At 42.2% G+C, this 27164-nt stretch overlaps 1 protein-coding gene across 2 annotated transcripts; it reads right to left on the bottom strand.

The window, feature by feature from the left end:
• Window positions 1-707: 707 nt before the first annotated feature.
• gas2l3 (growth arrest-specific 2 like 3) lies at window positions 708-26339 on the bottom strand. Of its 2 annotated transcripts, none has more exons than XM_031753430.2 (9): window positions 26141-26339; window positions 13615-13670; window positions 7962-8148; window positions 6895-7013; window positions 6447-6588; window positions 5413-5476; window positions 5185-5326; window positions 3287-3391; window positions 708-2959 (listed from the first exon to the last, which is right to left on the bottom strand). In XM_031753430.2, the coding sequence occupies exons 2-9, from the start codon at window positions 13636-13638 to the stop codon at window positions 1604-1606; spliced, it is 2139 nt and encodes a 712-aa protein (XP_031609290.1). In that variant the 5' UTR covers window positions 13639-13670; window positions 26141-26339; the 3' UTR covers window positions 708-1603. The 2 variants fall into 2 exon arrangements, with proteins under 2 accessions (XP_031609290.1, XP_031609291.1); XM_031753431.2 differs by lacking the exon at window positions 26141-26339 and adding an exon at window positions 14977-15207.
• Between the last annotated feature and the right edge of the window lie 825 nt (window positions 26340-27164).

Here is a 27164-nt window from a genome sequence, read left to right as displayed (position 1 = left end):
ATACCTATTTCGTGCCCACGCACGTGCTCGGTAGATATGGCCTCAGGCTAATTGATGTTCTTTTCATCCAGGGCGTCTTTTAATGGCATAATCAGAGTTAATGTTGCAATCATGAACCACTAAGAAAAGATATCTGGTATTTATTACATTAAAAAACATTTAAAAAATGCATGACGTTATTTCTCATATATACATAATAGCTATATGTAAAGTATGTCACTTAAATGTTGTGATGACTACAGCTCTAAAACAAAAAAAATTAGACATGTATCATCAACTTTTTATTGAAGTTTTGGGAACAGATACCCTTCTAAATTTCTAGTATTGAAATAATTTCTGTCACTTTGCATTCAGAGTTTAAACGCTTTACAGGAACAAATCCCACAGTAACGTGCACCAGTAAAACATGTTAAAAACCACCAACGCAGCCAAGATTTATTGAAACCACTTTTATTAATCAAAATGACCAAAAGTAGCTGAAACAGGAGACGACTGACAAAATCAACATTCAAAATGTGAAAAAAAAAAAAAAACCTTTCTGTAAAGTGCCAAACAAGAAAAAAGCCTTACTAATGAGTTTACACATATATATACATATATATATAAAAAAGAAAAGAAACACACAAACACCACCACATAGAAAAAATTTTTTTGTGTGTATTAAAAATCTAGTTATGTCTCATTATATATATATATATTTATTTAAAAAAAAAAAAAAAAAAAAAAAAAAAAAATCTATACCAAGTAGACTCTGCTCCAAAATGATGTTGGCCTCCAGGGGGCCTGAAAGAGAGGCGTTTGATCAGTAGTTCATCAACTTGGGCTTTTCTTTGACTACCCAGAGTTATGAGTGCTCATACACATTGTGCAATTTTCATCAGTTATATTTAAAAAACAAAACAACAACAAAAAAAAAAAAAAAAAAAAACTTTAACCCTCCCACGTCTAATACATTCTAATGCCACCCAGAAACAAGGGATTTCTGATGAAGGCACACAACAGGGAGGATTGTTCATAATGAGGTCACCTCCTACCTAGACATTTATACAAAATAAAACAAGCTCTAGGTCAGACTGTCCACCAGTGGGACGAGAATTCTCATCGAGGGGAATAAAATGTCACAACTTTGGTAACCTGCTGAGGAAAACGGGGCAGAAGTGGCCTTACCTGGGTTCCCTCCATCAATAAAAACTGATCTTTATCCTGCAAATGCCTCACTCAAGTGCATTTTACTAAGTCATGATGCTGTTCTTGTGTTAAAAAAAAATTAAAAAAAAAAACAAAAAACGATGAGGTTAGTATTTGAGTATTGATTTTATTAACAAAATGTTATATCTGTAATGGCTGTACGTGCAACAAAGGTAAGAAATGTAAACATTGTGCAAGTCGTAGTGTTAATCGGGTACGATGAAATGACCTTGGAAGAGACCGGCGAATCGGAACAAAGATGACACAAACGATGCATCTTTGACCCTTTTGGATGAATAAAAACACAATATAAAAAGACAATTAAATAACACAGAAAAAACAAGACAAAAATGACAATTCATGAGGATTATTGACGATTTCTGCAGCACAAAGCTGAGTGCCACCAGCCTGCTGGTTAGGTCTTCTGCCTCCTCTTACTGATCATTTCAAAATAAGGCTCCTCGCTTTTCCCTTTCAGTTGTGGGACCTTCTTCCTGACGCTGGGCTCTGTTTTAACAGCTCTGATGTTGGGGCAGGAGTTCTGCGGTGCCCGGGCGGGTTCCGGTTTTAGAGTCGGCTTGATGGCGTTAGTTGTGGCTGCTTGTTTTCGCCCTGCCCTCTGAGCTGTGACTGCTGTTTTCTGACTGGCTTTGCTGGAAGCAGAAGGGCCCGTGTTGCCCCCTGAGACCCGTCCGGGGGAGTCGGCAGTACTGCGTGAGGGGGTGGCGGTTGCTTTGTTGAGCGCCGGTCCCTTAGTTTTGACCGTGGCCTCCTTGCTTTTTGGCAGGGAGCAGGCAGGTTTAGCCGGTGCTGGAGAGGCTGTCCGTGAGCAGGGGGTGGGTGTGCGGGACTGTGAAGGGGTCATTGCTGCTGATCTGGGAGTTGGAGTTGGAGCTCTTGAGGCAGTCTTCGCTCGCTTCACTGCCTCGAGACGGAGGCGCGAAGCCGAGGAGCCGGGACAGCGCTGTGCTAGACGAGAGCGCTGACTGGCGCCCAACGGAGGGCGGGCGTCTTTAGAGGTAGCTGATCGTACTGGTGCAGTGATAGGGCGCAGCACTGGGACCAAGGTGGGAGAGGTGCTGGGGCTGGAGGGTTTGGGACATTTGGAGGATGGCTCAGGGCAGACGGGGCTCCTGGGCTGAGAAGAGGCACAGCGAGGTGGTGGTTTGAGCTTCAATCTGGAGGTGGAGCTTGGATCCACAGCAGCAAGTGATGGAGCTGCGGCAGGAGTCAGAGCTCTACCCTGACAGCCAGGGCTAGGAGACTGCCTGGAAGTGCTTCCCACAGGCGTGTGGGGCATAGAGGAGTAACCTTTGGGGATCACGGGCAGAGGAAGCTGGGTAGGCTTCCTGGGGAAGAACCCAGTCATCTGGAGGTTCTTCTTAGGCGCACACACTAAACCCTTCCTGGGCATTGTGGGTGTGCAGGCTGGAGAGGCGTTGTAGGACCGACACGTCTGACCTACGGTGGACACAGACGCTGGCTTACAGGCTTGAGTCGAAGAGGAAGAAGAGGTAGAACAGGAAGAAGATGAAGAGGAGGATGAAGGGGACATGAGATCAGTGACAGCAGCGAGCGGGTCCATGTCAGGAGGAGGAGCTGAACTCCCATGATGACCCCCGAGGCCTGGGGGGCCTTTCTGGAAGGCCAGGATCTTCTGCTCGAGAGTGGTGAACTGCAGCACCCGCAGCGGGTCGTATTTCAGCAGGAAACCTCGGAGGGTGTCCCAGCCGCCACCGACGCGCACCATCACATGTTTGCCATGAAGCATCTGAGGACACAAAGCAGAAGAAGGGCTGCTGTAAAAATTCACTCATTTTCAGTTTGGACAGTCCAACACCAACAAGTCCTTCAGTAACTGCAGACACACAGGTGTAGTTTGGCTCTTTGGACAGCAACGTGTTTATAATGTCATCACATCCAGCCACAATTGGTTCATGAGCTTACATGTTCAGTTACAGTTAAAGCCGCTGTGACTGCCAGGGGATGCACACATTGGCAACAGCATTGTACAATGCAGTGCATTGTACTTGAAAAAGCCAAAAACCACTCATTTTAGCATTTGCCCACCTCAACTGCAGTGTGCGTTCATACTAACCCGAATGAAGATGGTCTTATCTCCGAGTCTGTAGCGTCCCTCAGACAGGTACTCGATGGACACTCTGTTAGAGCAGTTGCAGGGTGGGTTGTCCATGTCATGCTCCTAAATGAGGGAGGGAAAGATTTGGTAGAAGGCAATTAGGAAGCTAAATTAAAAGTTTTCCTGGCAGCAATGCTGCATTCCCAAGGTAATGGATATCAGCAAAGATTTAAATGGGATCTATAGAGCTCATTTACTACTACAGATCTTATATTGATCCTGTATGCAGCAACTTGGGTTTATCCATCTCTAAAGTAGAAATTCTCAAACTGTAAGGCATAGATTAGAGGGGCGCAAACATTTTTTTTTAGATTCTGAAGTGATCCAGAAAATAGCTGCACATCATTGGCTGCCCCTCTTCTGGCTCAGTATTTTTAAGACCCATCTCATCACCATGACTGTGACTGAGATGATCAAATAAGGCCAAACTGATGTCAGCTCAGCACAAGCGCTGAGAAAGTAGCTGCAGCCCAATTATTCAGAGCTGCCTCTACCTGAGCCCATACGCTCATAATGCAAAACACTGGTGATCTTTGATAATGAACCAAACAGCATAACAGGTCCCCTTTAATGTAGGGTGACCAACTGTCCCCTTTTCCCCGGACATATCCACTTTTCACGTTCTGTCCGGGGGGATTTTTGAGATTGATGAAAATGTCCGGGTTTTCTGTGGGCCTACAGAGGACGTGTGACATCATCCAACGAGTGGTTGTTCTGCCTCACAGACGGGACACAGCGCACCTGATGATCTTTAAAAGATGCCAAAGCGCAAGTGCAGCTTTTCAGAAGAACTGCAAATTAAATTTCCCTTGTACTGGTAATTCCCCCCCCCCCCTTTTACACAGACGAGACATTATTTCTGTACCATTATTTAATTCCAGAGGTTTTTAAGCTTTTTTTTTTTCCTGCACTTGTTGACTTGTAAAAGCCTATATGATATTTTTTATTTCACCACTCATTAACCACACAGAGAAGGCATCGTTTAAATATGTTAACATTTTCTTAAAAAGTTCTTCATGACTAGGCCAAGTGTCTTTTTTTTTTTTTTTTTTTTTTCCAAATCAAAATATGGTCACCCTACTTTAATGACCTCACGTTTGCTTAAGCGAGCAGTAATCCATCCACTAACTACATCCTCTGTGTCACTGAAGTCCAACACGTCTACTTTATGATAAAATTTCTCTAAAGATGAGACCAGTGACCGGGTGATGAAGGCACCTGTCAGGCAGCACAGGTTACAAGGAGCTGATTGTTGCTGCTCAAATGTAATGGGCAGACTCAGTTGGGAATAAACACACTGGGATTGTGGATGCTTTTATCCAAAGTGCCTTCCACTTCAACGAGTGCAGTTTATTTTTAGCACAGCCATCTCCTCTGGGAATAAAACTAACTGTGACGGTGTTGGTGCATCATTTTACCCAGTGAACCACACAGAGGGCTGAACCCTCCTAACACCACCCTCAGTCTCCATCAGTGAGGCAGAGTGAGATGGACCATTTCCACCCACTGCGAGTACATATGTACGACGGCCCACATGTGTAGCCTGGAGGTCACGTGTCATTTGCCGTCACACGTGACCTCAAGTGGTGACAGAGCATCACATGGTCGACTGTGATGCGTCATGCACCCTCTGGGGTGCCAATGGCAGTCCGGCGCCATTTTGGCTCAGCGTCAACGTGGTTGCACATGTACCACCTATTCAGCTGCCTCACGCCAGCGTGTGCTTTAAATTCACACACATCTCATCTCTCCACGCTCTGACCACAGCGACGTCGGTGAAGGAGGCCACAGTTTTTGCCTCAAGGTGAAAAACCTCATATCGTGTTTGTTTCAGTTTGTTTTATCACTGAACTCACCCCGGGTTGGTAGAGGCCGCCATGCTGGCAGCACACGCTGAAGGTTTTGACGGCCGGAGGTGGCTCCTCTGTCAAGAGCAGAGTCTCCTCCATTTCGATCTCCTTCTCTAGCTTCACCAGCACAGGAGGCTCCACGCCATACCTGAGACACACAGTGATTACAGTGGAACTTCAATCTTAAACCATTTCTAATCCCTCTAGAAGTGCCTTCGGTGTTTAAAGACTTACTTGGAGATGATGCGACCGATCTCCAGCAGACAGAGGCAAACCTGCCGAGGCTCCTTGTGCAGCACTGAGACAGAAAACAAAGCCAATTAGTTACAACAACAGCGGACGCTCCTGCTCCCTTTGGACGGGGTGAGGCAGACAGAACAGGAGCAACAAAGTGAACTTGCGTGTTGAACTCCAAAACATGACGCGATGAGTGCAACGTTAAAAGTTAATTATTCCCCGAGGAGACAATGAGGGATTCGGTGAGCACAACTTTAGAGTCACTCGAGGGCATTAACAAAAACATTTTTCTATGTTTACACATGCTGTGCTCCAAATCGCCCCAATCCGGTTTGCTGGGGAGCCTTTTATTTGTAATGAAGTGATCTCCCATAGAGAGTACTCCGAGTGATTGCTCTCCTCAACAGATCCTATTAAACCATTAAGAAGTACAGCTTAAAGAGCAGACTCAACTTACAGCCCGGATCTAGTCCTTTTCATCCCATTAGCATCCTGAACATGAAGCCCAACATTGGAAGTTGGGGATAACTACATGTGTTACAGCAGTTAGTACAAATCTACAAACCTCAACAATGAGATGAAAAAAGAAAGTGTGCAGGAAAATTCAAAGCTAAGGTTTTTAAATCCAAAAGCAGGAGTCAGCTGATAGAAAACAGGTTGTGTGTTCACATAGTTGCATCTAAATCACCCCGATTAAAAGATTTTTATCAACTAAGATGAAATTTTTGTGCCGTGCCAAAGTTTTAGACGGAGAACAAAGCTTAAAGTTTAATAACAGAAGAATTTTAATGAGTTATTTTGTGTTCTTAAAGTAACTCAACAGCCCAGAATCTGGCCTGAGTGTGACTCAGGTCAGAAGGCGGTCAGAGTTCAAGCTGCAGTGAACAAACTTGTATAAAGATTGACGACAAGAGAACTGAAAGATTTCTTACTTCTAAAGATAACAAAAAACATGGCTACTCCACCACAGAGAGCAAGCAGCTTATTGTTGGTTTGTGCTGCAGTGTGTTGTGTGTGTTGTAGGTCTTTACCGAGTCCTTCTGACTCAAACAAGTAGGTCTCCTCTACACCGATGTGTCGGCACCAGGCCAGGAAGTTGGCGGTGTTGTCGCGAGCAAAGAAGGAGCCTGGAGAGGCATCCCGCTTGCATGCTACCTTCCTTGTGGGAAACAGCTGTCATGAAAAGAAAGTAAACCTTTATCGTCACGAACCATGACGTCGAGGCGATTTATGTCAAACAAACGAAGGAAAAGAGTTTCTTCAATACAAAGAAATCCTGTGGTCTGAATATAATCTGGTCAAATTCTATTAAAACGTGTACCAAACACATGGCACAAAGGATTCTATGTCCAGGAAATTCATTTAGTTTCATCATACTAGGGTGTTCATAGGTCTTCCCAAACATCCCCCATGTGAGAGCAGGAAAGCTGTCCTTTGGACTGTCGTCCGAGCTATTTTCATCACTGCCTTGTGACTCACCTTGCTGAGCGCGGAAGGGCAGCTCTCGGCGATCTTGGTCTGCAGCACACCGATAAGCTTGCACAGCTTCACACCATTATTCAGGTCCTCCATGAAAACCTCGGCTCTCACCTCCTCTCCTGGAAAAGAGAGAGGAGTTTATTATATATTCTAAAATACAGAATAATCTTCACTCATCTGTACCGAGCTCAATGCAAAAACAGCCTACCTTACCTGGTTTTTTCCAGTTCTTTGAAAAGATCACGTTCACACAACAAAAGCCTTTTTTCCCCTCCTTTCCCTCTGTCGTTTGTCCTTTTGTTTAAAAAGATACCACAATGAAAGACTTCAGCTTTTCAACAAGAGCCTACTGAAGGAATTATAGCTTTCCCACGACCCTTTATTGTCAAATCACCGCTCTAGGCAACTCCACAAAGGCTACTAAGGGAACAAAATCCACGATACCATCCCGCAAAGTGAGAAAGATTGCCCTGCAAAAGTTTTTTTTCCATCAACAACACTGAGCCCCCAAGGCCTGGAACTTTACCCACCATTTGCCACCTGCTTCTGCAGCATAAAGCCTCTCTGGATTGACGATCAGTGGTCAAACAGCTTAAAACAAATCTTATAATGTGGGTCTTTATGGTCATGGTACCAATAATTTACATTTAGTGTAAGCACCTGCCCACATTCCTCATGAGAAAACTCAAAGTCTGCCTCTGAAAACACAAACGTATTCAGCAACAACAATAGAGTTACCAGTCAGCTTTGATTTCCTACTATATTCTAAAGGGACAATAGATGTCAGTAGAATAGCACACACGGACAAAATGAAAGATTTGGTTCCACTGTGGTTTCAGTGGTTTGCTATGAGCTGGTTGGGAATAGCAGCATTCAAATCCAATTACATGGGAAACCCGTGTCAATAGCGCTTCAGTACTTTCCTAGCCTGGAGGTGGAAACTGTTCACATGCAACCGTCAGCTGTTAATTCCCAAACGCACAGGTTTGGACACAGGCACGGTTCTACAATACACCTGGAAACGTTAAAAAAAAAAAAAAAAGTGATGCAGAACAGCTGATGCTTACCCAGCATGCCAGTGAGCCATATGGCCAGGTCCTCCTGCATGGGCACCAGTGTGGCCTCGTGCCGCACTGCCAGCCACTGGTCATACTGGAAGACGTCTGTGAGGCCGGGGCCGTGCCGCTGCACTAATGGGCTGCGAGGGCTCTTGGGGCTCAGTGAGGGGGCGTCAAACTTCTCCCCAAACCACACCTGGAAAACAAAGAATCGCACATGTAGGAAAAACAATTAAATAAAATCAAGAACGCAGATGACTGTGTTAAATACTGCCAACTGTTTTGGATGTCAGGGCTTGGTTTGTGCTTTGACACAAACTAAACCAAGGGTCCCCAACTCCAGGCCTTGAGGGCCGGTGTCCTGCAGGTTTTAGATCTCACCCTGGGTCTACACACCTGAATTAAATGATTAGTTCATTACCAGGCCTCTGGAGAACTGCAAGACGTGTTGAGGAGGTCATTTAGCCATTTGAATCAGCTGTGTTGGATCACAGACACATCTAAAAACTCCAGGACACCGGCCCTCGAGGCCTGGAGTTTGGGACCCCTGAACTAAACTATCGAGTCTTGTATTGACGGTGTGTGCCTTTCCAAGTCATATCCAATCAGCTGAATGCAACACAAGTGGACTTCAGAGGTACAGCAGAGCAGAGTTTGTCCTGTTTGAAAGCAGGTAGGTTACCTGTTCTCCAACTCTTTTACTCTCTTTACCTCCAGGCTTTTGTTGTTCAAACAAACGCACAGAAAATATTATCTTTTCCATGAGGAGCTGTGTTATAAGTCTGAGCATGCCTCAATCAGCACACAGTCTGTGAAAACAAGTCCACAGACTTTTTTTGGAAAACACTGAAAAACGACTAAAGATTAGGAATCATTCCACAGCCAGCTCTCTGCAACATTATCATAGCCTACCTACCCATTCAGCCCAGCACCGAGAAAATGAGGGGAATTTATGGGAGCCATCCATGCAGAGAGGACACGTCAGGGATGCCGTCACAGCACACTTCACTTCTATGTGAACACACACTCCACACTCCAACAGATCCACTGAAGCTCAGCCTGTTTTTAAACCTTCCATCATCAGTTTTACTTTAATTGATATCATGTCCAACTAAAAGCCATTATTTGCTTTAGGTCTGTGAGGAAATATTGATAAAAATAAATAAATACATGTTTTGCCTGGAGTGAGCTGCTGACCCCAGCTCGAGACAGTGATGTCCCATCATATTCATCTCTTCTGTCACACACTCCCTTTCTATTCTCCCTCACTTTTTTAGTCACTGGTTCAAGTCACTGATTTTAAAAGAAAATAGAGAAAGAAAATATTCCTGAGACAACATCTGACGGGGTTGCAAAGTCATCTGTGTATAGCATTAACCTTGATTGTCAGAGCATTAGCAATGTGTTCACTTAAAAGACACATGACAAAGCTAAAGCTTCTTCTCCCCGAGTGTGTGTGAGGCACGTGCACAAACTAGTTACCCCATTTTGTTCTTAAGTTTTTCGATTGTTTAAAGGCAGCCGACCATGTAATCTAGAAACCAGCAGCAGATGTGCACCGTGACAGCTCGTCCAGACATTACATAACTCACTTCAGGATGACACCCCCTCCTACCCTGTATGCTGACATCTGTCTAGGATACAGTCTTTAATCTTTGCATCCATCTCATACCATTGAGCAAAAAGGGGACACGGAGTCTACTGTGCTTAAAACAAACCGCAGTCTTGTTGAGGCCTTGAATGAATCGCATTCGCTCAGCAAACGCTATTAATTCACAAACAGGAAACCTTCCGGGCAGCGGAACAGAGGGACTGTTATACAGTAATGGGCTTGTACTGATACTCTGAGCCGTCCCAGACACTGTTCAGGATACTGTATGTGCAAGCTTCGAGTAGTCTTGTAAACAATGAAGCACTGAATTAGGGATATTGAATCTTTAGTAAGTCTTTGGCAAGATAAATCTCTTTATAGTAAATAAAACTACATTATAGGTTATAAGAGAGAACTTATTAGGACTGTGTGAACTTGGTCTTTAACCTTCAGTGTCAATATGCACTTTTATAATGGGGATTCCAGAGAGAAAAGTGGGAAAAAACAAAACAACAACAAAAAAAAAAAACAACAACAACAAAAAAAAAAAAAACCCCACACTCTTCCTATACAGATTAACTGTATAAAAACACAATCATGCTCTGTGCCCTCCATTTTTGCAAATCACATGTTGACTTTGAGGTTCTGCTCCGGTGATTTAATACTGCACATCCATTAAGCTGGCTCTCAAGAGGCAAGCTCATCAAAGCAGCAGAGGCCCAGAGTTCCTGAGTTTTTAAACCCCCAGTAAGGGTCAAGATTCACGACAATCATATCCTACGTTTCCCATAATTCTCTAAAATCCAACTTGAACCCTGTTTGTAGAGTGAGAGGTTTCATCTGGCAATCACATCTGATTCCACAGTGTTAGATAAGTCATAAAGTTGGGTTCAGCTGGAACAGTGCCAGCTCATATAAGCTGATAGCTCAGCTGATGAACTTCCATGCATAAATTAAATTAATGACATAATGATGCTATATGAGGTGCTATTTGAGGCTTTAGCCTACATACAAGCTGCTTTGCAACCCACCTCCAAAACAGGACCTCTTTTCTTGTCATTTCTAACTTAACAATTGTCACATTTCTTGTTGCTGAAAGCTGCTGTGCTCTGTGTCGGGGTCCCTGCCTGCAGCTTTCCAATGTCTGCACTTTAAAGAGCTGGAAGATCCAAAACAAACCCATAGAGGTAAACCTGAATGAGGGTAGATGTAAATAATCTTTTTGTGACAGTGGATCTGTCTGAATTGAGGGAGGAGATAGCATTACTGTGACAAAGCCCCATGTTCATCCATGTCATATCACCTTTGACCCCAAAGTGTTGAGGAGCTTAAAAACACGGGAAAGTGGCAAAACGCCCAATGTTCAGAATGGTCCCACTGTCTCAAGGTTGTCTCGCTTTAAAAGACACTGATTACGCAACAGCTCAGAAGCTTAACCTGCCTGCGGTGTTCTCTACAGTCACAACAACGCATGTTATTTTTCGCAACATGCAGCGTAGTGCAACTTTGGATTATCCCCAGTGGTCAGGCAGCATTTCTAATCGGCACAGCGCCTTTTACATCACTTCTCAAACTAGTACTTGCACCTGACTGTATGCAGGCTCAGTGAGCATTCAGGTTTTAAAGCTTAATGAAGGCGAATGGTGCGAGTATACGGGAATTCAACACTGACCCCTCCCCAAACAACCCTTTTCTACTTACTCATTAGGTACAGGATTGCGTATTGGTAATCCAGAAAAAAAGAAGGGGGCTTTGTGCCTGTATGTTGCCAATTACTTGAATTACTAGTTTCTGATGCTCTTAACTTAAGCCACTTACACCAATTCCCTAAAACAATAGCAAATAGTAAGAAGGTCAAAGGGGAACACTGAGATATATCTATACATCTCTCTCCATCTAGTAAGATCTTGATGTGTTCTCTTGAATAATCCTGAGGGTGGTAGAGGAAGTTGTCCCCTGATTGCACCATTGGTGGTTTGACCTCCAAGTGTCCTTGGGCAAAATGCTAAATACCAAGTTGCTCCCACTGGCAGCAGTGTGTGAATGGGTGAATAAGAATCTTTATGGAGCGTTCTGAGCACACCGAGCCAGGAAAGGGTCACGTGAATGGAAAACATTTTTTTATCTTTATTTCAATGACTCTTGCAAAAGATGTCCATTGACAACAAGAATTTAGGAGTCAATGTTCAACTACAGTTATCAAGTTAAATGTTGTGTAGCTCAACCAGATCTGAAGGATCATTTCCCAAGTCACTCTGTTCTTTTCAGAATGACTTGAGCTTTCTGATTGATTGAGTGTATAGGTGACTATTATCCTCTTACCCAAGTTTTTCAGGTTTTGCCTGTCCCTTTTATGTCTGTTTAGTGATTGTAGCCATTACTGCTAATCTATTTTCTGTTTTAGCAACAACCAGCAAATTGAGCATTTAGCAGTTGAACTTGATTACTTGGTGGTGGAGACCAAAGCAGATCTAAAAGTGCGACTGTGATCATTACTAATTCAAGGTAATGTTGCTCCACTTTGCTGCTCTAGTTTTTAGCAGAACTTTCTTTTTGACATTTTACTAACACGTAAGAATACATCTATTTTTCATCTTGGTGTGAGTTTTAACCCACAGCTACTATCACAAGAGATTTCAGAGGCAACAAAGCCTCAGACATTACATATGATAATCGCTGCATTTTTACTGACGCTGTTATAGATAAGCGCATATGCCGCTTAGACTTCCATGAGTGAATAACATCTTCAGCATGAGTGAGTAGAGCAGTCAGTGTGTGACCGGTTATTGAATGTGACTGCTCTACATGGGCAGTGAAGCTCTGAGTCGAGCTGTGGAAGTCGCTGCAGTGTTACAGTCTGCATCATCACTACAATCTGATATGGATCAATAACCTCACAGGATGACTGATTGATATTTGGAAAATAAAACCCTCTAAATACTCCGCTTCTCCATCTACACCCCACCAAAGTACATCCTCCCCAAAAATATCGAGAGTCCAAACCCCAACCTAAAGATTTTATTGCATTTACCCTGACATCTCTATAAAAGAGGGAATTTGGAAATCCCAGCTGCTGTTTTGTCTGCTCTGTGGCACTGAAGATGATTGAGATGCTGCTAAAGGTCTGAGAATCAAAGTTAAAAGTAATAAAGGAGGATGAAACACTTTACTTTCACATGTTAACAACTGATGCATTTTTTGGGCAAATCTTTTCCTTTCTACTCTTATTTACCCAGCATGTTTTTTTACATTCTAAATTTCACTCAGATTATAGTTTGGCGCTACCAAACCATAATTTGGGAAAAATAAAACAAAACCTAAAAAGATATTGTGCTACATAAACTATAAAGGAAACTAAATATCGTCTGGTGCAGGCCAACCTTCTAAGTAATGCAATCTTTTCTAAAGCCTCATCAACACATTGACATCAGCCAGAGAGCTTTCCTGCCACATGTTATTCACACAGCACTGAGATACATATTTCGCATATCTTCAGTCCAAGACGGGCGGCGAGAGCCAGGACTTTCCGAACCAGAGAAAAGGAGGTGCTGCCATGTGACAAATTTGTAATACGATACATGTGTTGTTTTGGTTTTTGGGATGGGTAACACTTCGTTGCTGGGAGGGGTAGAGGGGGGGGGAGCCAAATATATAAAAACCATTGTGCATTCCACCCACTCCCCCTTAAAAATGTGCGGGGGAAACTCCTCAGGGTCCGAGCAGTGGAACGTCAGACATGCATAACAAAAACAAGACGGCATGCTGCAACACAGGTGGGCTCGCCATAGTTGTTGAGTGGAAAGACAGATGTCTGCACTTCTTTAATTTGAACACCACAATGTGCAGTATGTGGGAACTTCTTCCCTCAGCATGGCACTGAGGCTCTGACTGGCCCAAAGGGGGCGCTACGATAAGGACTCAAAATCAAGTCAGCCCTACAGCATGTGCTAAAACGTATAGCTGCTGTACAAGCCCAGAATGAGGACAGCACTGGTTTAAACTGATACTAAACATCCATGTCTTTGTGACCTCCATGTATATCAGACTTATTGAGATGGGTGATGAGCCTACCTGGATGCCAGCCTGGACAGCCATTACTTTGATCCTAGATGATTCCCCTTTTCATTCTGTAGAAACATGAGGAAAAAAAGAAAAGAAACAGGTTTCAGACTAAATAAAGTTACAGTAGTGCAAAACGTAACATCAAATTCTAATAAGAACCACGTGTTTAAATATCTTGTGTTGTCTTTGCACCATTTTCAATTTAATAAAAATCCTCATGCTGTTTTCTTTACCTTTTACTTAAAGAATGTGAACAAGAAATTCCAGAGAGCTTCATCTGCGTTCCTGAAAACTGCTAATCAAGATGCACAGGGTATCTGATTAAAAGCTACCCAAGGGAGTTTTAAAGGAACAGTTCACCCTTTTAGCCAACTCCTGCATAAACACATCATGTTGATGCATTTAATATGGATCTGGAGGTGATTAGCCGACTTCAGCACACCATGAAAAGACATGCTTTTTAGGAGTTTCTTTTGAAACAGCAGTGGGAGCAGTATCCACTTAAGAGTCTTGAGACCTTGGTGTTGCTGGACAGCAAAGAGAAATGCTGCACAAGTGTGAGGTGGATGACTAACCAGCTTCTTTATAAAAACTGGTTTCACAATGAAACTCATTCTGAGAACATATGGTGTTCTGTATTCGTACAGACGGGGGAAAATGTTCTTAATTTATCCAACTTTTTTTTTTTTTTTTTTTTTTAAAAACACTAACATTCAGAGCAGGGTAAACTCCAGGTAAGGTAATATTATTTATACAGCACATTTCACTACATGTAAACTGTGTGTGCTTCAGGTGTGTGCCAACAAAAGCTGCAAGTTCATTGTTGCTAAACCTGCTTAATGATGAGCCTAAAAATAACAATGTGTAATAAATCTCAGTTTCCCAAACACCAAAGTGGCATCTTTGCATCCATTAATATGATGAACATAAAATACAGCTGGAAAAAGTTTGGCATGTCATTTTTATGAATGATGTAAGCAATTAATCAATTGACTAGTTGTTTAATTAGTACTTTGGCAAACCCCCATACAGCAAAAGCTAGGTGAGGATAAAATGACAAATTATGTATTAGCTGGAAGAATTTACACAGTTAGCAATTTAGCTAGGTTAAAATCAAGTGAAAGTCTTGCTAATACTACCACTTCACATGTATGACAACCTTGGACATGACCACATCATTACAAACTTTATCCAAAGTGGAAATGGCAATTGTAGCCAATCATGAGCTGCTTTTTCTTGCTGGTGAGTCAAGAAAAAACAAAAACAAACAAAAAAACAAAAACCAAGAAACATTTCATTGACTGTACAAAAAATAAATCAATAAATACAAATAATGAAGGTGCAGCCCTATAATCAATAAATTTTGCTTACTGGCTGTGGTACGACTTGACTTAAGCGGTCAAAGAAGTGCAGGAGGCTGATGCCGTCCAGTGTAGCAAGTGATTTATTCACCATTTTGTGACCCAAACAATCTTTACAAAAAATAAATAAGAAACTCAACTCCAAATTAACTCAGTTCAAATAAACATAACTGAACTCAAATCAACAGAAATTAAGGTCAAACTGCACACAGCTACACTGACCTGAACCTTTCTTCTCAAACACCTGAGTTCTTCTGCTTAAATAGTCCACTTAACCAAACGATTTCTCCTCTGGACTATTCCATTCAGTAGGTAAGATGAACATGATTATATTCAAACCTCTACTACTACTCTTTACTGGCAACATAAACTCTATGGTGTAATCAATACATATTACAACAATAGATCCATTTCTCCATAAACACTCTAAAATCAACTTTATTAAATTACAAGAGTTCTTCCCCTCCCGCACTTGGTCTCATCCTGTGACCTCAGATGAACCCAGAAGGTATAAAGCAGGAAGTAAAACTACATTTCCTCCTTTTGTTTCTGGAAGACAGGTAGGTAAGGTAAGTTCTAAACAATACAAATTAACAGTTGAAATAAATAACATGTTAACTTAACAAACTTGTAGGAATTGATTTAAACCATGATGTTATATTATATAATGTGGAAAAGTGCAAAACATAAACAAACCCGGGATAGTAGATGTTTGCCTATTGCAGATTACATGTGAAATATGGTTAAATCAAAACAAGAATGTTAACTATGAGTATAGACAAGTGGTACTCTCACCCACTTTGTCACACTGACTAACCCTACACTGGAACACGCGGACTCCCTGCAGAGCCATATGAGAGCAGGAATGATCTGCAAGCTTAACTGGTTCTAGACAGTGATTTCTAAGCTCTATTAGGACATATGTTGATTATCTCATGAAGTCCATTCCATGTAGCTCTTCTCCCCAACTTAATCTTCATAGCTTTCCTTCATCTCTCAGTCACAGAGGACCTGTTTTATTAAAGAATTAGACAGGAAAGCCAAATGTGACTGTGCTGAGTTAAATAGCAGAAGGAAGTTAAAGAAGATATAAACAGCAAATGACCTCCTGGGTTAAAGAGGAGGTCCATGCTGTTTTTGCTGGACATGCAATGAGTTTAGGAGGAATCAAACTTTCTCACAAAGGGAGTGATGCTCTCCATCTTTCCCTACACAGGATGTGAGGGATTACCCTGACCCTCCAATGTCCCCGAGGGTGTGTGTTTGACAAAGAAAGACAGTGGGTGGGGTGAGAAAGCAATCCCAAGCATGGAGATCCTAATAACACTGACAATTTGGTCAACGCAGCTGAGGCAATAGTCTGTCCACACCAACGACAACCCCTGCATTCTCCTTGGACACACAAACCTCAGCTTATATCCACCACAAAATGGAAAGTGAAATGGGTTTGTGAAACTTCTACACTGCAGTATTTCACCGTTCTGGTGTTTTCCACTGATGTTGTAATAAACAGATTGATAAAACTGACATAAACCGATAAATTCCGGCAGCTTTACATAAAAATACCACCACAACTGACACTGAAATGATTTGTTCATCAGAAGCCAGCCCAACAGTGCTGTGCACAGTCATCCAATACAACAACTGCAGCCCAGGGGAGAGGAAATGCAAGTCAGCGACCAAGGACAGGTCGGGATGGACTAGAAAGGATGACAACACGAGACAACTTACCTGAGAACAATAAACATTGGGGATAGTCAGGGAAGATGCTGCAGCAAGCAACTCTGATCAACCTCCAAAACACATCCTCAATGACGAGCCGAAAACCCTGCGATGTGTCCAGGCAAAGCGGCTCCAACGTCTCTGCTTCCACGAGTGAGCGAGGAGTGAAAGGCAGTGAGAGAATGACAAGGAGGGAGGGTGGGAGGAGAGATGGATGGGAGGAGGTGCAAAGGGAGAGCCCTGACTAATCAAGTGGCTACGCTTCGCTAAGCCCTGACCACCCCCTTGCTTCCTCCCCCCAACAATCCTGTCACAGTGGGACCCCTCTCACAAAGCATCCATTGTTTTGTTAGCCACACACACACACCTCAAAACCAGTAACCAAACGCGGAACTCCCCAATCAGGGTGCCTAACCCTAACCTCCCCCAGGCTTGTCCCACCAGAGGATCCAGACAATCTTCCAAGCCAGTACCCAGCAGAGTGTTTGAGGATGGAGGCAGGCCAACAGTAAGAACCTCTCCAGTTGTTAAGCCGCAGGTGCAAAGGAAAATGACATTAGCATCCATGTGGAAAGTGCTTCAATAAAACTGCCTCAAAGAGAGTAAACTTCAAGGCGGCAAAAGCAGAGCATGTGACGTCATCAGATCAGATGCCCAGATGTTGGTCTGACACAGCTGTTTCAAGTAGCTTCATTCTAATGACTTCAGTGTTTGACAATCAAACCCAGATTGTTGACTTGCCACAGCATCTGTAGATTGTCTAATTCTCTACAAGATATCACAACATGCTTCGAGTAATTCCTGGTGTTGCTCAAGATCAAACAACATTTCGTTTTTTAGATTTGAGATAAAGGTCAGGGGAATGCGTGTGACAGTTGCAGTATGGGTAGTGGCAATAATTGACAGATTAGGTCAGAGACAGAGCACTGAGAAGCATGATTTGTGACATCTACGTCAAGCTTAAGAGGATTTCCGTGAAGTCTTTTAAAGCACGGTTTGGACATAACCTCAGGGCTACAAAGCAAAATACCCAGAAGCAATGGAAAAACATGGCGACATTTAGAGTTCTAAAGATCCAGAATGGCTCTGCTTCTTTTCAGCATACATGCAGTCGTGACGGGTCACACTCAACAACACTGGACAAAGGGCAAATCTTTGGCTCTGGACTCCAGTTGTGTGCATCTGGGGCTCCAGCAGAGCCTGAGAGCACGATTTCCTGCAGAGACCAAAGGCACCCACACACAGTCAAATGTCAAGCACAGAGGAGGGCGAGAGCTGAAGTCAAAAAAAAAAAAAATGGGGAGGCGAAGACAAAGCACATTTCACTATGGTGAACTTTGGTGTGGCACACTGTAAAGGGCAGTGTTTAACTCTATGACACTGAGAACTACCACGCACATTCCTCCACGGTCTGAGGGGGAAAAAAAAAAAAAAAAAAAAAAAAAAAGCCCCGTCTGTTCCCCTCTTTAAACTCTGTTTCCATAAATTTTAGTGCATTTGCTACAGCGCACTTCCCTATGATTGGGGTAAAGCTTAAGGGTAGGAATGATTTGGCATAGCAGAGATAACTGGTTGGGATCAGGGTAAGGTTGGGGTCAATTTAATCAATCTCAGACTAGTTGAGGCTGGTGATAATGTCCCATTCACACTTAGATAAGAGGAAAACATCAGGGAACAACATCAGCACTCTTCAATTCATATGGAATGTGTCTTCATCACCTTACAGCTCTTGTCGACAGGATTTTTTCAATATCCTGGCTCTTAAAATTGTCTATCCATACATTCCCTTCCACTTATCCATTTCAGGGTCGCAGGGGGGCTGGAGCATATGCCAGATGTCTTAGGGCGAGAGGCAGAGTACTGCCTGGACAGGTCACCTGTCTGTCATAGGGCTAACATATAGAGACAGACAACCATGCACACTCAGATTCACTACCACGGGCAATTTAGAATTACCAATTAACCCAACCCCACTGACTGGCTGTCTTTGGACTGTGAGAGGAAGCCGGAGTGCCTGGAGAGAACCCACACAAACACAGGGAGAACATGGAAACTCGGGAAACAAAAAACTCTGGCTCAGGTTTGATTGTGTGTACAACCTGTTCTTCTAGCTATGAATAAAAAAACCTTGTTACAGGTTTTACTCCCTCGGGGTGGAATAAAGCCCTTTCAAGATGGTCCATCTACATGATGCCTGCAGTCTTCAGTGTGTATGCAGTTTCAGATAATGTGAAATATTCAGACTTTAACAGGACTTAAAGGAAATATTCCTAGCTGGAGCTGCAGCGTAAACTCAACATAGATGCCGTGTGCACATTTTGTTGAGGGTGGGGGTGAGGCATCTGTCTGCATGTTACCAACACAGATCGCCTCTCTCCAGTCGCAGCCAGTAATCATTTAAGAGGATCAACGCTATTCCAGACAGCAGAGCGCATCCACCTCCACGACGCTCCGTCACCACAACACACACAGCACGTGGCGCACACATGCTGCCTGCAGCGCTCCGGCGATTCATGCAATCACCCGTGCATAAGTGCAAAACAGAAATGAGAGCGGATTACGTAATGAGTTAAAAGTAGAATGTTTCGGGAGATGATGTCCTTTTGATTTTCCACTATATGACACTGTGTACGTGTTGGTGGGTGGGGGGGTGGAAATGGAGTAAACATGGGTAAAGATACAGGAAGTGTTAGCCATGTGAACTTCAAAAGTCCTCGAGGGATCTCTTGAGATGTAGAAAAACTCATGTCTCATTAGTGCATGACTTAAGTCAATCAGTGTTAAAAAAAATAAAAATGTGTTATGGATGCCACATACCTCCTTTTCTCCAACGTGCTGACATATCTAATCAGGACGTCAGCCTGGACATCCATAGAGATTGATTGAAGCAGACCAATACCAGTAATACCAATTATACAAGCCAGTTTGTTTCTATGACATTCAGGCCTTCTATAAATTAGAAACCTGAAATCCCCTCTACAAGGATTCTGCTGGACATTGTTTTAGTTAAGATGTTTTTAATGTGAAAGCAATGCCCCGTTTAATGTAATACCACCAGCAGAGAGAATAGATGAGTAATATCCCAGTCCTTTTTACCCACAGTGTGAAGTGGCTGTGAGCCAGTAAACCCTCTGCGGCCTTGCCTCCCTGCAGTCCAAAGAAGTTCTGCTGGACCCGACTAACCCCAAGAGAATACTAACTCCTCCCCTATTAAACTCTTTCCTGCTGAGCCCTTTGTGTCTGGACTTAATTACCCTGTCGAAGGAGCATTTCATTTGGAGCCTGGCCTCCCTCCTTTTCATTACAGATGGGGCCCAACTGCACTGTGTTCAGAAGGAAATTCATTCAGTTGAGGAGAATGAAAAAGTAAATATACTTCAATAGTCTGAGTTAACTGAGCCCTGCATCTTCAATTAAACTTCCGGTATTCTGTCTAAAGCCATTCCACCCCCCTGGCCTGTAGGGGCTTGCTAATCGTGGTTTTCCACGGTAAAAAGACTCGTCCCCTTTCAAGCTGGATTAAATCATTTCTTGGACTTGACTCCTTTGTCCTTGTTGGAGCGGCCTTTCCTTAGAGGTGAGTCAGTGGGAGCAAAGCCCATCTTAAAGGCTCAAACGAGTGGGAGCCACCTGCCAATCCATTTTGATTTGTTGATGCTAATCCATGGCTCAATACATGTTACCAGGTCAACTGTAGGATTTCAAAACCTCTTTCTGCTGACTCAGGATAAGGCTTTTTACCCAGCTTTCCACAACCTTGACCAGTGAAGAAAATTATGCAACCCAACTCCGGGTCAATAAAAAGGAATACTGAGGAATACCACATAGACACACACACAAAAAAAAAAAAAAAAAAATCATCCTAGGAGTCAAACTTTTCCACAAAATATATAATCAGTCATGTATTTATCCAAAACACACCAAGTTCAGTTATTCAAAAAGATATCTTATATTTATGAAAAGCCTTTCCGATTTCCACAGCATTATTTAGTACATTGTGTAAAATACCACCACAAGAGAACGGCAGATTGCAGACTGCAGTCTGAATTCTGTTTTCTTATCGCTCCCAATTCAAGTGCATAATCCCACCTATAGTGGCCGCTGTAGGACAAACAACTCTGTTCATCTGTAGTGAGCTTAACATTGTAACAGCTACTAAAAAAAAAAAAAAAAAAAAAATTTAAAAAAAAAAATTAAATATTCTTGGTCAAGACTCAGATCCTGCCAAAATGCAACAAGCCCCCTCTCTAACCAAGTTGTACACTAGCTGCAAAGCTTCAAACATCACTTCAAACAGACATTTTCCCCCAATTTCACAGTCGACTTTGTTTTTTTAAATCAAGTTCCTGTGTGACATCAGCGATCAGTTGGCTGCGTCAATCACCAGTGTTTAACAACGAGGCAAGGCAACACTTAAAATGCACCACACTTGGCAAGATCCCTACTCTGAGCTGTGTCTGCTGACCTCACATGTACACCAACTACACTGAGCAGCGAGCCAAACAGATTTATTAGTGAATGCTAGAACAAGCACAACACCATGAGTTCATTGAATTAATAATGACCTGGGATGTGACATTGTTCACTGAAAGTTAAACCTAGAAGGAAACAGTTGCAGAAATGTGGCTGTTTCCAACAGTCCACGTGTCTGGCTGCCAGAAACTGCCACACCATCATAACGAGTGTCAACACACCTTGTGAGGTCAGACTCAGCTTTTCCTCTGTAAACATGTTAGTTAATCATTTTCCTTACTGATAATATGAAAAATCAGGCACACAGCCATTATCTTTTGCCGTGTCCGACATCTGTCAATAATCACACACAGAGCCTCAGTGTTGCTATGCTACAGGCCTTATCAGGGTCAGTTCAGATAAGTCCCTGTAACCCAAAACATCCATCTTGGCCATTATCAATTCTTCACAGAGTCAGGCCAGAGAGATGTGAAAGGTCGAGAGGTTGTTGAGCTCAGCCCTAATTGGCTACATTTTTGTTCAGTAACAAATCAGTTTAAGGGGGCATGAAGCTTTTAAAATGTGGGGCACCTTTAACCTAATGAGCATCTCTGGTGCCAAGATGAGGTGGAAGGACTGGATGGGGAGGGGGAACCCCCCCCCCCCAAAAAAAAACACACACACACACACACACACACACACACACACACACACACACACACTCCTTTATTCATTAAGAAAAAGAATGAATTAGTCAAATGAGCTTAACGCAACTGTGAAATCATGAAACGATTGAGTTAAGCTACTTCAGAGAGTGTTGAATGTTCCAGATTTCTATGGTATGTACACAGTTTTAACAAAAAAATAAAAATCTAAAGTTCACTCTCAGATAAATCATAAACATGCACCTTTTCAAAGTCTGTGTTCCCTACAGTTATATTATATAGTATATAAGCCTGCCCACTGGGTCGCTTGCCCACTGGGTCACCAGCCCCAACACTTCTACTGCCCGTCCCAAGCCAGATAACTAACACCAAGTTACATTTTTAGGTGAGCCCCAAACAGAGCAACTGAAACAAGACAATTTTTGTCATCTGAAAAAAAAAAAAAAAAAAAAAAAAACAAAACAAAACAAAACAACAGATTTACTAACAAATGATCATCCCTGTTCAGACAGTTCACATGCTAGAAAGCAGTAATACCGGCGTGCCCTGTGTTTAACCAGAGCATGCAGCAGGCGTAGAGAAAGTTCACATTGAGCTACGCTGCACACACTAAAGCTGCAAGAGGCTTAAAGAAGGGGCGGCTGATTACTACCAATTACAAACAAAGTAAGTGGGAATTAAATACTTTTAGAGAGAGGGCCCTTACAAACAATATTATTTAATAATTCCTCAACTGAGGACCAAGTAGTTGTAGATTTTTAATAGATCTGAAGACAAACATTAATGAAGTTCTTCTTGCAGACACTAATGGTTTAACTGCTGCTCCAGCTGATCCCACCACCCCTCCAATTACTGCACAACTGAAAAACTCTGGATATTAAACACCACCTATGAATAATGCATGCATGTCAGCTGCACTCTGCACCATTTACAGACCTCCACCTATCAAACATCAACATCCCTTACACAATAAAGCGTGAATTACAGCAATGCTTAGGGAGTTGTTTTTTTGTTTTTTTTAAAGCAAACACAAGACAAAGCAGGCCTTAATGAGTTAAACATGCTGTGGACACAATAGAGATGGTAATGAAATCTTGGATTAGCCCTCATTTATTTAGGCTATAGCTTACAGGAAGGGGATGAGGGGGTTCAGGGAGCCTTGGCAGGTCCAAAACATGAGGCCTGATGCCAAAGATCAAGCAGATGGTGATTATGAAGATAGCTGGAAATGAGGTTGCTGCTCATGTGTGCACTCAATTATCAAGAGCAGGCCAACGACAGCCATGTCTGAAACAAAGTGAGCCTCTGTATTGTCGTCAATCTGGAGACAGATTACAGTCGAGAGAACAGTGACAAGGGAATGTTACATTTAGCTTGATATACAAATATCAGCTTTGAAAACAAATTTAAAAAAAAATTTTTTATATAATAAAATTAAACAAAAAGCAGTCAACGTGTTCAACAAAAATTACACAAATGAATATTTTCACTACTACTTCAGTAGTTCGTTTTATAGTTTCACTAAATATCCCAACATTAAAGCTGCTCAGCACGCTGTTCTAGAGCAGCGGTCCCCAACCTTTTTTGCGCCATGGTCTGGTTTATGTCTGACAATAGCTTCATGGACCGGCCTATAAGGTGTCTCAAATAAATACAACAAAATAAAACCAGTACCAGGACCAAAAAAAACAAAGATTTATTTATAACACACAGGAAAAGCGCCAGGAAAACGGAGGTAATAATAAAAACGATTAAAAAAAAAAAACGTTTAAAACCAATAAAAACCCTGAAAACCATAAATTTCACACCCGAGCCTCAACTCTCATGGCCCGGTACCAAACGACTCATGGACTGGTACCGGTCTGTGGCCAGGGGGTTGGGGACCGCTGTTCTATAGGACTTCAAAAACCAGCCATGTAATTGTTGTGGATTAGCAATTTTTCAGCAAAGAAACCTGTGAACACACCACTGATATACGCATTTTCAGCTCATTTTCAAACATTTGGATATTTACACATTTATCAGACATAAATCAACATTAGAAATTATCTGGATTTATGTTCGGGGCCACCTTGCAAACAAATGTAGTCATCAGTCTCCTTTTTGCTTCATTTTGGTCTCCTCCAGCATAGTATACCAAAGCTTAGATTATGGTAGGGGTGGGGCATATCACATCTTCCGTAATAATGATAAACACAGGTGTAAATTTTTATGAGATAGAAAAGTGTTCCATTATGTTATCAGTGATGCCGTGCATTTAGGTTTTCTTAGCACACCCAGCTACAAGACAAGCCCAGGAACGTCTGACAGCAAGAGCTACATGTCCGCATCGGACGAGGGGGAAAAAAAAAAAAAAATTCCCATGCAAAAACATAACGTGATAACTATATAACAGTTTGGGGTTCATGCATGGCTATGCAAATAATTCAAATTTAATTTCAAGTCAAAATTAACGCCCCCAATGATTGTGAAAAGAACAAAACTGAAATAAAACTGTTACTTTATTTCTTTTCTTCTTCTTTTTTTCTCTTTCATTAATGTGGTGATGACAGCTATACAGACTTCAGCTAATAAGAACAGTATTGGTTTCAACAAGTCCAACACTGAGCAAAAAAAATAGAAGCCCTTTGGGTTTTTTTTTTTTTTTTTTTTTTTTAAAACAAGCACTACATTAACAGTTGGATTGCACAGCTCAACTTTCAGATGCTGGATAAAGTCCAGCCTGATAACAGGATTTCATCTGGGCATCTAAGAATAGCAGCAGTGTGAAAAGATCTAAACATGGCACAACAAGTACATTAACCTGATCACTGATGCTAATCCTATTGATCGAATTCACTTTCTAAACAGACTGGGCAGGTCAAACCAGCAGCATGTTCACACCCAGCAATTACGGTGAGATTAACAGATATGATGTACTATATGGGATCTGTCTATGAAAATGCTAAAATATTCATGATCCACAGATAAAGATTGCCTCTTTTTTGTTATTGAGGCTGACGAGCTAAAGGCAGCAGGGGAAAAAAGAAAAAAAGTCTTGCTGTTGTGAGACAAAAATAAACAACCATGAACTGATTGCCAGCACCTCTGGTGCAATGTGTGAATGGTCCTTCCCTTTTGTTACACTCTATGCAGGAAGCACCTGCAGGTCTTTTACTTCATCCCTCTTCCTCCAGCAGGAAAGAAGGATTGTCAAGGACCCGAGACTTCATGTAAAAGTACTCCCTCTTCATTGTGCGGGCACAGCGGGCGCTCTTTGATCCAAAAACAGCTGCATGAGAGCCGCTAATCTAACCTACTCTTTATATTACTCTACTGTCAACAAACACATAATGCTGTGTGATACTGCAAATGTTGGTATCGATCCAATACAAAGTAAATACAGGGCCAGGTTCACCAAATTCTGAACACATTTTTAGATCAACTTATGTCTAAACGCGCTATAGGCTAAAAACAAAACAGACCTCACAGTCAATGTTTGAAGTGTATTTTTTGCATTTCCAAAAAAATAAAAAACAATGTAATTATTTAACACAGATCAGCTGGCTACATACTGAATTAGAGAATAGAAACAAAGTATCGATGCTATCAAGCTAGTATCGATGTGATACCAACACCGGTGTTGATATCGATCCACCCACATCTACAAAACACATCATCGCCTTCAGCCTCCTCACCCCTGCAACACCTCGACACACACAGTTTCCTAGGTTACATATGTACTAGTAAACTGCTAATCCAATTAACTATTTATTCCCACCCTAAATTTGGCCTTGCTCCATAACGGGAGGCGTCGCCACACACACCGCAGCAGCACGCACAGACCTGTCAAGAGGAATCTGTACAGTTCAAGGATGCGAAATGGTTTGGAAAGTGCCTCAAAACATAATTACAGTCTGTATGAAGAGAAAAGAGACAGTCCTCCTGAACAGTTAACTACGATTAAAAGAGAAAAAAAAGAAAGAAAAAAAACTAGGCAAACAACTTTTAAAAAGCAAACTTCACGTGTGCTTCAAAAACAGAATTTTCTCTCAAAAATAATTTTAAAAAACCCCGAAAAAATACAAAATAGGCACAGTCAGTAACACGTCTGAATATTTTATTTTACTTCAGAGACGTATTAAAACCCACATAATTCAGTTTATACTCTCTGGTTGTGTCGGAAAAATAACGGTGCTTTAGTCGGAACCGTGTTAGCACAGTCCACGAGGCTCCCTCAAAGATTTTCGGGAGGACCAGCAGACAACCTCTGCACAGGCGAAAACCTTCGGATACATTTTCCTTCTTTTATTTATTTATTTCCTGTGACAAAGAAAGTAACAGTTTCACACTTACCAGCGGCTAAGTAGGAAGCAGACTCTTGACAGAAAACTTCTACTCCTCCTGGAAATGTTGACTTGTGAGTGATTCCTCGCCACTAATTTTCTCCCGAGTCGCCGCTGCTGCTGGATGTTTGTGGGCAGCGCTGTTCGAACCAGCCAATCAGAGCGTTGGCTCCGCTGGGGGCGGAGCCTCAGCCTCACCTGAGGGTCATTTTACTGAAATCTATTCACAGAAAGAAAAAACACGGGAAAAGTGCATAACTCAGCGGTGAAAGCGTTCCAGTCGGGGTTTTCTTTGAAATAACTAATGATTGAAATGAACTATAGGCCCAAACATTCACTTTTTCTTTTTCTGTGTTTTTGTTTTGTTTTTTTTCTTGGTCATGTTGTATTAAAGAGTGCAACAGTTGTCTCTGGAATGAAATGGGCAAGCATTTGTGTAGTTATAATTAGTTAAAGTTGTAAAAATATACTGAACATAAGCTTATATAGTTTTCTATAATCCATTTTTTTATACTCTTAGGGGTTTTTTTTTGAGGGCTTAGGCCCATTTTCCCAGCTTCCCTCTTCAAAATACTTTGAGCAGAGTTAACATATAGAAACCTATACCTCACGTTAACTCCAATATTCCAACTCCTTTAATATTGTGATAAAATGGGCTCGCTTGCACCAAAATACAGTAACATTTCATCACTGAGTTTCATTGTGTGCATTTTTTTTTTTCAAAGATACAGACAGGTAGCAGAAATACTGGTGCGCGTGGTATTGGGCATGCGCACCAGTATTTCTGATGCAAATTATTTATGTCAGCGTCTCCACGCTGTCCCTCAGGGTCGTGTGTTTCCCTGTGTGCCTCTCCCTGTGTTTAGTTCATATAATTTCCCAGTATGGTTTTGTATTACTTTCCTTTAAGCAAATAAAGCTGTGTTTTGACTTCACGTTCCATCTGCGAGTCTGCATTTGGATCCTTTCCTGCCTGCTGCGCACAGCCGATTCTTGACAGTATCGATCCTATCGCACTAGTATCAATCTGATAA

This window comes from Oreochromis aureus, linkage group 17, assembly GCF_013358895.1.
Source record: "Oreochromis aureus strain Israel breed Guangdong linkage group 17, ZZ_aureus, whole genome shotgun sequence".
NCBI classification, from domain to species: Eukaryota; Metazoa; Chordata; class Actinopteri; order Cichliformes; family Cichlidae; genus Oreochromis; species Oreochromis aureus.
This window is presented reverse-complemented; position numbering and strand designations above follow the sequence as displayed.